This window comes from Hyposmocoma kahamanoa, unplaced genomic scaffold, assembly GCF_003589595.1.
Source record: "Hyposmocoma kahamanoa isolate Upper Pololo Valley unplaced genomic scaffold, ASM358959v1 64, whole genome shotgun sequence".
Lineage (NCBI taxonomy): Eukaryota > Metazoa > Arthropoda > Insecta > Lepidoptera > Cosmopterigidae > Hyposmocoma > Hyposmocoma kahamanoa.
The window spans coordinates 11,241,954-11,253,788 of record NW_020653852.1 but is presented as its reverse complement, the minus strand read 5'-3'; the positions used below and the strand labels follow the sequence as shown (position 1 = coordinate 11,253,788).

The 11,835-nt window shown below is 36.6% G+C and overlaps 1 protein-coding gene across 1 annotated transcript; it reads left to right on the top strand.

The window, feature by feature from the left end:
- Window positions 1-5,845: 5,845 nt before the first annotated feature.
- On the top strand, window positions 5,846-11,719 carry LOC113230871 (probable WRKY transcription factor protein 1). Its single transcript, XM_026464973.1, has 4 exons — window positions 5,846-5,910; window positions 8,165-8,240; window positions 8,337-8,528; window positions 9,662-11,719. The coding sequence occupies exons 1-4, from the start codon at window positions 5,846-5,848 to the stop codon at window positions 11,717-11,719; spliced, it is 2,391 nt and encodes a 796-aa protein (XP_026320758.1).
- Window positions 11,720-11,835: the final 116 nt, after the last annotated feature.

The following is an 11,835-nucleotide window of genomic DNA, read 5'->3' as shown; positions in this document are numbered from 1 at the left end:
AGCCGTATTTCTTTCTACAAATCAGTTTATAAAAATATATAATATATATAAAAATGTATTATAATTTTTACTGTATGATGGAACTTTGGAAAAGTAGAGAAATGTCTACAATAATTGAGATTTATCAATCCATCATAGTTCTACATGTGCAATATAATATTTATTTAATGTTATGTATATTTTATGTACCGCAATTAATATAGCATAACTATGGTTTGTACGCTATAAATAATGAAAGTCCTTGGTACAGTGTTTGCGATAAATACTCGATACCGAATCAGCAAAAAAAGTGCATTTTCATGTATTTTACGTCTATCTGAAGTTAAACTTTAAGTAGTTCGTTTTTAAGTTTAAAATAATGTTTAGTTTTTATATTAAAATTTGCACTCGCAATGTTCAATTTATTGTCCCTCTGTTTACGTATTTCGAACTGTTGTTTTCTATTAGAATCTACATTAAAGATGAATTGCATATCAATTGGGTCACAAAGGGCTGTTAGTCTTTTACTTAAGTAAGACATGATAGAAATGTTGATTGTTTTCCGATATTTCTAAACCTTGTCAAATAAAATAAAAATCTATTTCGTCATAAATTTTCGCATACGTTTGCGACTTGTAATAAAAACTTAAGCAGAGACTTACAAAACGAACTTTGACTTCGACTACGCAAAATGGCGACTTAAGCAAACTTTTTGTAGTTACAAAAGGAACTTTACCTGAATTTAAGCCAGACATTACTAAGTCAAACTCAAAGTTAAGTCCGTTTCATAATACGAAAAATTCATTTCATTCACAGTCAATTTTGCTTAGTCCAAGTCAAAGTACGTTTTATAAATCTCTACCGTAGTTTCCTATGTCTATGATCAAAATTAAAAAGTAATAAGAGGGAGTAGGTACAAAAAAATCTTTATAGGGTTATAGTTGTTTAAGTTGTACAATAAAATGTTCAATATTGCGAGTGCAACAATCAGAGTAGGTCGTGTTTCTTTTTTGTTTTGTTTATGTAAATGCTCATTTTATGTTTTAAGAGTCTAGTCAACGTGTTTGTCAGTGTTTTCAAATGAAATAGACGTACTTCTTTTTTCACGTACTCCTCGTAATGTGATTTTTTAATATATTACGTTTTACTGCACCATACAATACCACCGTACATAAATGTAATACGCCGACCTCAAACCTCTCTAAAGGCCTTTTGCAATTTGCAAATGTTACAGCTAGCACTGGAAGCCGCGGAGACTTCTATTAAGACCGCACAGTTTGTCAATACACAATGAACTTGCGGAAATTACATCTAAGAGCTCCATCAAATTAGACACATGTAGAAGCGCTACAGTGGTGCATCTGTGGCAGCCGCACTACTACTAATTTTCATACAGTATTTAGTCTGTACAAACAATAAAAAAATTAGTAGTGGCGCGACTGCAGCGCCACAGTGTCGCCACTGCAGCGCTTTTATAAACGTCTAATTTGAAGGCGCCCTAAAGAAAGAGTCGGGTTTTATTGTTTTAAAATCCGATGTGTAACTAATAGGGGTTGAATGAAATGTTTTTGTTTTACGAATTTAGGTAAATATTGAATAACAATTTTTGTTTTAAATAAAAAGAAACAATTTTCAATATCCGACTCTGGCGTCAATTGATGTTTACGCAGTCTGAACTTAATTTTGAGTTTAGAACTACACATAACGAACCCTGGTTGATAAAATTATAGTACGTGAGGACTGAAAAGTGACCCGACGAATTGGTTGCCATTCCATTCCACAATTTTCGATTGACATGCATTAAATCTTGGTTACGATAGGTTTTTGTGCTATAACAGGGCCTATTGTCACGTGTCTTTTACTATCTATGTGCTGTCAAAAATCATGGTATCATAAAACCTGACAAGTTATATTTCGAACATTAAAAAATATAACACTAATGCCACTATTCTCAAGAGTCCAAATGTTACTTGTCGGCCTTTACAATCATGTGTTTTTTCGTGGATGGATTCGCTTTAGCAATCCGTCGCATTTAACCGACTGCAGGTAGAAAGTAAAAGGGTAATGCTTTTACGCGTTATTTCTGACTGCTCTTAAATTGCATGGCAGGCTTTACTAATACGAAATCGTTTAATTGTCGTTATCCCAAACAAGTGTTAATAATATGTCGTGGTCGGGTTTTGGTATATTTAACGCATCTTTCAACAGTATAACGTATATGACATTATTGTGCACGACCGACATAATTTTTAGAGTATTCTTGTAACTGAATAACAGAAAATGAAATTTCATTTTACCTATAATAGATTATTTGATGCACTGTTACCATGTGCAATAATTTGACAATTCATGAAAATTACATTCACGTGACAGGTTGCATGTTAAGCTTGACCACAAATGCAAGGACGCTATGTATGTATTGGAAATGTATTAATTGTTTTGCAATGCAAAAGTCTTACGTTATTGGTCATTTATGTAAAATTAAGAAAGACAAGCTAAAGCTTGCTCGTTGAAGACAAAGTACAACAACTAATTGTTAAGCAAATCAGATGAGGCGCTGATCGAGTCCATCCCCTTTGAATATTCACCAAAATACCCGCATACGAATTGTAGTGTGGTTTCTGTGCACTGCTCGACAACAACACCAGATCTACTGTTGTCGACCATTGCGATTACTTATACTAACTACACACTTCAAGCAAAATTTCTAAAGACGTGTGAATGTCATTGCTTTGTGAACGGACTACATGCAAAGAAACAACACTTCTTGTAGTCCGAAGTGGAATATGTTAGTACACTTTCTTAAAAGCAACAAGTTCGAAAATTAACATTATGTGCCTACCCCCCCCCCCCCCCCCCAATCTACAAGAACGAGGAGTATGCCTGAGTGAATTTTATATTTTGAGTGTATAAGAAACCGAACCAAAGTGTTGTGTCATATTAAGTATTTGAAGTTGTACTCTGTTTCCGCTGAGCATAACGTACAAAAATGATTATCTGTATTAATTGTTAACGGTTCAAAGTTTACTTTCAAGTTCCCTAAAGTATGTACTGTATGACAGGTATTGTAATTGTATAAATAGTTGTTGTACGATAAATGTGATAAAGGAAAAAAGCACAACATAATTCATAGAGAAGCCTAATCTGATGTTAAGTAAGTTTCTTTTTTCTTAAAGATTTTCATAGTTTTTTCTAAAGTTAGATACATTATGTACATGTTATAATAAGCTAGTATCTGCCAAATGCAGACGTTACGAGGTAAAGTTGGGTTAGATTCGATCGAATCAGGTGCAATACGGTGTTTATATGTTGAAATTAACTATTCGGTGTGGTCGATTATACTTTTACCAATTGTTACTTTTGTTTTTGAATTTATTGAATTTATGCCAAATTATGAAATTGTAAAGTTCTGTTGAGCCCGTGATATATTGGCAATGGACTGTTGGGATCGAGTGATTGAAATATCGTTTATGTCATCCAAAGATTCCTTAATTTTTTGCTCTGAAGTCAATTGAATGTTTCTTTCTATTGCCAGTGTATCAGGCTAAATACGTGTTTATAAAATCTGTTGGAATTTTTACCTTTTGCATTTTGGAGTTAGTGTTACGAATAGAGTAGGATATATAGTGTATGTGCAGTTATGAAGCTTTCAATGCCCTTGGAAGCAACGAGACACCAAATCGTGTGATCGAGTATTTCTACAACTTCTTAAAATATATTTGATCAATTTGTATGACATTTGAATGTAGAAAATAAAATGTTTTTTCTCCAATATGCACAAACTTATTGAAGATTTTGCAGATAAATGTTTCAATGGTTTGTTTTATTTAAACCAAATGTACATAATAAGTGTGATAGAGATGAAACGGTCTCATTTAAAATAAAATTGTTGTAAGTATTTTTGACTTTTTATTTCGAACGGACTATTGCTTTTGCTTAGATAATTGAACATGGTCTTTATTTACTCGTCCATTGTTAAAGATAGTTTACGCTCTCTGATTTTGTATTCTACATTACCAAAAGGTATAAAGTACCTACTTACATCGATACCTATGTATATTACAAAGTATTTTGTGGTACACGGTTCAGTGATTTTATACGCAAGATTATGAAGATGTTTACGTTAATAACCGAGTTCTGAAACCTTTCGCACAACCTATAAAAACTTTTTTTCCTATAAAAACGTCAACATAGATGATAAACATTGCGATTTTGTTCAACGATATCAACAGAGTGAACATTCCGAATGGTAGGTAATAAGTAAAACTTGAAAATGTCTAATTTTCGAATCTTCACGACGCGGACGCTAGTAGCACATCTGCCTTTTTAAGTATCTTAGATAAGATCATTGATATAGTCTAAGGGTCGTATTCTAGAACTCTACTCAATGCTCAAGTGAGGATTTGAGTATGGTTTAAACCACTCGCAATCATACTCAAGTCCGTGCCACTAGAGTTGTATTTCCAGTGCTTGTGTTTCCAGTGCAAGAGTTCTAGAATACGACTCTTAGGGTCGTATTCTAGAACTGTACTCAATACTCAAGTTAGGACTTGAGTATTGCAGTGAGCACTGAAAATCATACTCAAGTCCTTGCCATTAGGGTCGTATTTCCAGTCCTTGAAGTCATACTAAGTCCTGACTTGAGCATTGAGTAGAATTCTGGAATACGACCCTTAGAATAATAGTGCATAGAATGATAGTTTCATATCAGCCGAATTTTCACAAGGCAAAAAAAAATCATGCAGGCGTAAGCAACTTGTATTTACGCTCGTCGGCGCGCACACAAATATTGAAATAATGATGCCATGGAATAACATTTCCCTCAAAAGTGGGGAAATTGTCTCTTGCTTTAGTCATCATTAAGTTAGTAAATACAATTTTTATTTAATTCACATATGAACAAAAACCTAAAAGCCAGTTTGAATGCGACTATCGAATTTGACTTTAGTTCATGAAAATTTGGATATATGTATAAATAGCCTGATATTATCCGTGGATAAAAATATGAAAACTATACGATAACAGTAAAGAACCTGAGCTCGAAAGTTATAGTTATAGACGACTTTGGAGAACTGACGATGACTTTTTTAGCCAGTGTTAGTTCCCTGAAATAAGTTAAAGAACTTTTGAGTCTGGGCAAGACAATTTTTTAAAATGAGTGCTGTATGATGAACAAGAATAATGAGTTTCACATCAAACCAATGAAGGCAAGTACTAAATTATAGTCCGTAAAAATAGCTAATGTTAATTCCCTACAATGTTGTCGCATCGATGTAATAGTTATTTTGAACAGAATAGCAAAATGAGCAGAAAAAATCGTTACTTTGCAACATTTTCGTATCTTGTTGCAACGAAATTAATTTTCTGTAAATAAATTAATTAATGAATATTTATATAAAAGTATAAGTTGAAACGCGCTATTTACTTATGTATTGTGATGTTAGTATCTATTTTATGTTTGTCTCATGTATTTTTACACCCAATTTACCGCACATTTCGTCACTTTTAGCTATAATTCTTGAGCTGTTCGCGGTGCAAGTTGACCTTGAGTACTGACGGCTGCCCGCTCGTGTAAGCCTATTTGGGTCTCTACAATTTGCCTCACTTAGCGTGTGCGGATTAGGTTTCTATGCGTTATTATTCTAAGGATATTGTTATATTGAAATGTTCGTTCTCCTAAAATCGACTGAAGCAATCATGTTATTTAGACACAATTATCGCTAAAAGTAACTTGATCAAAAAATACAGGCATGAAAGAAATCTGTGCCAAAACAGAACAAAAGGCAATCAAAAATCGCGCGAATGTCAAATAGGTGACAATTTTTTTTACGCGACATTGGTGTAATTGTTCGAAATGCGCACTACGATGGTGTTAATATTGTTCTGTTGTGTTATAAGAGCCATAAGTAGACCAGCGAAGATAGAGAATAAGTAAGTACCTATCTATAGAATATTTCTTTCGACCACGACCAACTGAACCTCGGTCTAGTGTCGTGCTCCGTCCGAAACAATAGGTAATACTCGACCAAAGACGATGTCAAATATGAAGCTTCATTCGCATCATGCGTCTTTTAATTTGGTATTACATATTGGACAGTAATTATTTGTTTCGGACAGAGAAGGGCCGCCCACGTACTTATCCTATACCTTTACAGACTTTCTGGTCCACCTCCGTTGTCACTATTCGTCATCTTTCCTTTTAAACTGCTTGCGTACGGCATCCGATTCGTATTCGTTCCGAATCCGAGACTATACCAATTTAGAAAACTTGGACCCATTTCGGATGTCGCTTGTGCTCTAAGTTCGATTCCAATCCGAGAAAATACAAATATCGCTAGTCCAATATATTGGCGACTGGACTTTATAAGTGTAAGTACTATGATGGAAACATCCACAAGGCAGCGCAGCGGAACCAACTGCCAAAATTTTGCTAAACAAATACAGTCAAAAAGTATGCTATAAATCGAATGTAAATTAAAAAAAGAATTACAAAACCGAAGGAGGCTGCGTCATAGCTGGTCGCCAACAACACCTTTACATCGCTGCCTTGTTCGGTTTCATTCATATTCAATATTTCAAATGAAACGTGTTTATCACGTGTTAATCTCACGTGTTAACGTGTTAATCTGCATATAAGGTGTTTCCATCACAGTGCATACACTTGTACAGTCGTCAAGGAGCACTACCGGACGCGTAGCAAAAGCGTGTTTGCAGTGTCGTAAGTGGATGGGCCAGTAATTAAGCCACAGATCGGCGACTTACCTGCCGAGCGACTTGACCATCACGAAATGCCATTTACTCACGTCGGCATAGATTACTTTGGCCCACTGACAATAAGAGTATGTCGACATCAAGAGAAGCGCTACGTTGCCCTTTACACGTTTCTAGTAACGAGAGCTCTACACCTTGAAATGGTTAATCCGCTATCCTCAGACGCTGCGATCATGAGTCTAAGGCGCTTCATTGCCCGCCGCGGGTCCCCGTCTACCATATTTTCGGACAACGGAACTAACTTCGTCGGTGCTACTACGTTCCTTGCATGATGAGTCAGTGGAGGAATACCCCACAAACTATAGTATTGAATGGCGCCCCCACCTGCCTCCCCTTTCATGGGAAAGATTAGTGCGAACAGTGAAAACAGCCCTAAAATCCTCAATGATAAATCCATTAAAGAAGATGAACTGTTGACGCTCTTACTGGAGGCGGAAGTAATAGTCAACTCCAGGCCGCTCACGTACATTTCTTCTTCACCTGATGCACCACACAGCTTTGACGCCCTTTCATTTCATACTCATCGGTCGGCCCATGGACCTGCGCTGCATGGATCTGTCGCGGAGATGTGACTGGCGAAGGGTACTACGTCTTGCTGATCATTTTTGGGCACGCTGGCTGCGTGAATACCTGCCAACTCTTCGACCAAGAGGACCGGGGAACGATACACCAACATTAGGCGAGGGTGGTGTGGTGCTCATCGCTGATGTCACTCTCTCGAGGGTCATAAAAACCTACCGAGGCCCCGACGGAGTGGTCCTCGTAGTGGACGTTCGACTGTTTTTGTTTAGCAAAATTTTGGCAGTTGCTTCCGCTGCGCTGCTTTGTTCGGTTATATTCAATATTTCAAATTAAACGTGTTTTAATCTGCATATAACGTGTTTCCATCATAGTGCATACACTTATACAATCCACTCGCCAATACTCACCCGTACGTATCCTCTTTACAGACTTTTCTGGTCCGCCTCAGGTGTCACTATTTATCAGCTTTCTTTTTAAATTGCTTGCGCACTGTATCCGATTCGTATTCGTTCCGAATCCGAGACTATATCAATCTAAAAAACTCGGACCCACTTCGGATGTCGCTTGTGCACTAGTCCGATTCGAAGTCGAGAAAATACTAATATCGTTTGTGTACCTAGAGATCAAATTGTCCCTATGACATTTCCGACCCACATTTTTTCGGATTCGGAACTGGGGGTCTACTTTCGTTCTCTGTCCGACGTCTGTCCAAAACAATTACTGTCAAATAAATGATACTCGACCAAATTAAAAAACGATTAACTTCATTGCCAAGTAATTGTTCCACACGGATGTCGGATAAAGAACGAGTGTACAGGGCCTGATACGAATCGGACGTAGTACGCAAACACTCGCGGTGATAAAGAAAAAATATATGTTTTAAATTTTTCAGTGATGCCGAAGAAGATTACGAAACTAACAACGAAGGGAAGGATGCTGAACTTAGACGTGAAAATAATGAGTCTCGTGTATGTGACCTATCACCAACAAATTAAACGATTGGAGGAGATACTGCATCCACTGTAGATATTAGACACAATTTTAATTTTAAATCATTTTGGCAGAAACCAACGGCGGATGCGCAAGAATCTGAAGTGGTTGAAAATCAAAGAGATCAGGCAAATGTGAAGCAAGTAGGTGACTTAATGAGATCTGACGTCGAATCACCACAAGCCGTCGAAGAAGAAGGTGGTGAAGACGCCGAAGAAGATCAAGAGGAAACTGAGGATGATCAACCGATGAGACCTAGATATAGTGTAAAGACTTAATTTCATTTATATATTTCAGGGGTACAGTTTACATAGGATACTTAAATATATAATTTACGACAGGCGTGCATCAATGCGCATTTGGTCCGATGCTTCCAACTAATAGCGCGCTCAGCCTCGTCGTCTGGCAGGCAACCGATTCTGTCCATGCCGCCATATTGCGCAGTATTGTTACAAATCGCATGCAAATATTACCAATTAATCATGGTCTATCTTCATTTTTCCATATTTCATGATTTCGATGGGATTTCATTTCTTTTGTATATCACATTTTACATTTTCGAAACATATTTAATTTACACTTATCAGATCCAACGTATCAAAGGTAGATAGATGATGTATTATATGCTCAGTTAGTCATAACGAGGAATCGGAATAGAGACCCCGAAATAGCGCCCCGATGTAGAAATTTAGTCAAACAAGTCTATTCCGAGATATGACACGTTCCCGAAGAATTTTGTAAATCTCCTGCATGAAGGTTTCGTTGTGTTGCTTTTAATGAGTTACAAAAAAATATAAATTTATTTATTCCACTCGGGTGACGTACATAAGGTTTGTGAGTAATCAACTTCCAATAAGTTTTTCTAAAATTGAGCAATATAAAGTACCTACCTAAATTACTCGATATTTTTATTTAATAGAAGTACGTTAGATTTTTGGTCATCAGTACGGTTACAATATTACAAACGGTAGTCTTAGGGGTATACCTATTCCTAACGACAGAAAAATCAGGTCTATTCATAAGTACATAAATCCATAAGTACTGTAAGTTGTACATAATAAATAAATCCATACAAAGGTATTGGAAACTAATGTGCCCAGAGTTGGTTCAAGAAAAGTATGTACCGTTTAGACAAGAACATAGGCAAAATAGGCGCTTTGTCGTCGAGTTGCGGATACCAGCCCGTTGCACCAAGTACCAAGTAGACAAGAGCATGTCCGTGGCCTCAGATACATTTTCCTTTTTTTTTCATTGTAAATTTGCTACCATCTTCACTGAAACGCTGCGTCTTCTGTGTACCGTACATTTCTTTCAAATTTGCAGAGGTGACAGGATTGTCAATGCTCACATTTTTTTAGTTAGTGTATTATTTTTCACTTTTATTTATTTACATTTTCAGGTACCTGGTTTAATTAAAGCTGGAATTCAGAATAAAATAGTCAAGGAAGACCTGAACGATGACACCCTACTCTCAAAACCTTTAAATTCAATCGCCCGTGGGAAACAACGCCATGCTAACAAGTATATGGAAACCAACGATCAGCTAGACATGGATTCACAGCTCTTGACAAACCGAGAAGCCAAATCTGTAAAATCCGACCGAAACGACGAACGCGGAAAAATCCTAACGAATAGAAAGATTTCTGATATCACAAACTCATCTCCTGAAGGTGGTGATTTGTTATTTGATAATAACGAAAATAATGTTGGACCACAAGGAAAAGATAGAAGTGGATATAATAATAATGACCCTGTAGAACCTAGTGAACAAGAACGCTATTTCAAACATTATTACAATAATATGCAAGCTGAACATCGAGGGAATATGCCTGACAAATCCTACGAAAATCAGTATAACGTTAATAGGGACCGACGAGAAATAGATAGCAAATCCAAGGATGGCGACAATGCAATAATAGACACCAATGACGCAAATGAGAACGAGCAGCTTTTAAGCCCATCTACTGAAAATGAAGAGGCAGCAATCAAAAGGCATGTAAAGAAATTATCTTCTAAAGAATTGGAAGAATTATTAGCTTTACTTTCTGACGATAAAAGAGAATTGTTGAAAAAAATTATAAGTGACGATGTAGATGTTACTGTTGACAATATAAATAAGAGAGAAATTACCAAAAAAGCTGGGGCCGCTGCCTCTGATGATAACAGTTTTTTGGAGGGTATACAGGTGGAGGTTAGTAAACTTCAGGAAGGCAGTTCGTCTGAAGATGGTATTGGTTATAGTCAACAAAGCACAGAATCAACACAATATAGTAAACAAACTGAAACAACAGGAGTGACGGAATCTGTGACCAAATATTCCAGCTCAAGTAATAATTTTATGACTCCAGATAATAAAGTGGAGTTAAGAGAACATGTTGATGATCTGAAACAGGATAAATCCAAAAGTGATGCAACTCTTGTAGAATGTAACAAAGATAAAGTCAACATAGATGATCAATCATCAGTAAAAACAGAAATTAAAAGAGAGGCTAAACTTGGTGACTTAAGTGACAATGATATGTCCTTTAACGAAGGCAAACTACTTGACAATAATTTCGAAGATCAAGAGTTATCAAATGAAGAAGGTTATAATATGTGTCCCCAAGACGACGAATTTTCTGAAATAATTGATGATGATTCTCAGTTACATAATACCAACGGAAACTCTATGAAACGAGAAGCTGTAGACCTTTCAGAATCAATGAAATCCTTAGAAGAATCTTTCCCGAATTCCAATGTTTACGATGATACGGATCTTTACGCTGGTACAATGTTGGCACCTTTGGTTAGAGTGAAAAGGCGAAATACGGAGTTAGCTATGAAAAAGAGGGCCGCCGCTCTGTCACCTGAAGCAAATGTAGCTTATTTTCCGTATAGAGCTGAAAATGACGATGAAGATAATGACGAGGGCAATGAATTCGATGATGATGGGTTTTTTGATCGCACTTCAAACTTAGCCAAGAGTAACTTAAAGGCTAAAGTGCAAGAAGAATCACCTGTTGATATTGGTTCGTCGAAGCGCCTCAAACCTAATTCTAAATATGGTAAAAGTAACGATGTGATCCATTCAAAAAATTTGCAAATCGAAAAATTGGAGAGTGATACGATGAGCCTCGGTTCAGATACAGATGGTGTAATTTCTGGCGTAGAAGGAGTCGATGATAATCTAATGTACAACAGTGCTTCCAGAAATAAACGTTCAGAAGAAGAGTCTAAAGCCAATGAACATGTTGATGATACAGAACCAAAATTTAACCGTCTCATTCGCTCCACATTGTTGATGGATGATGAAATACAGACGGCTTCAGAACATCTTGTCGCTGCTGCCGTTGCAAACTACCAAGAAAATGATGCATTTGGCTCTCTACCTAGTAACTACGAAGGAGAACTTACTCGATACAAAAGAATAAGACGTGTCAAACAACCTCCAAATCAAGACGCGTCTTTTGTTGTCTGAATGCTGTTATCTTTTCTGATAGTAACGCTTTCGCATGATTTTTATAACTTCTAAGCATTTAGAGACTTATTGGTATCAACTTAGTTTATGGTTATTTTACATTGTTTTAGAATTGT

Coding starts and splice junctions, on each gene's coding strand:
- LOC113230871 (XM_026464973.1), top strand. CDS start 5,846: ATGGTGTTAATATTGTTCTGTTGTGTTATAAGAGCCATAAGTAGACCA. Junction 8,241..8,336: donor GTGAAAATAATGAGTCTCGT/GTATGTGACCTA, acceptor TCATTTTGGCAG/AAACCAACGGCGGATGCGCA. Junction 8,529..9,661: donor CGATGAGACCTAGATATAGT/GTAAAGACTTAA, acceptor TTACATTTTCAG/GTACCTGGTTTAATTAAAGC.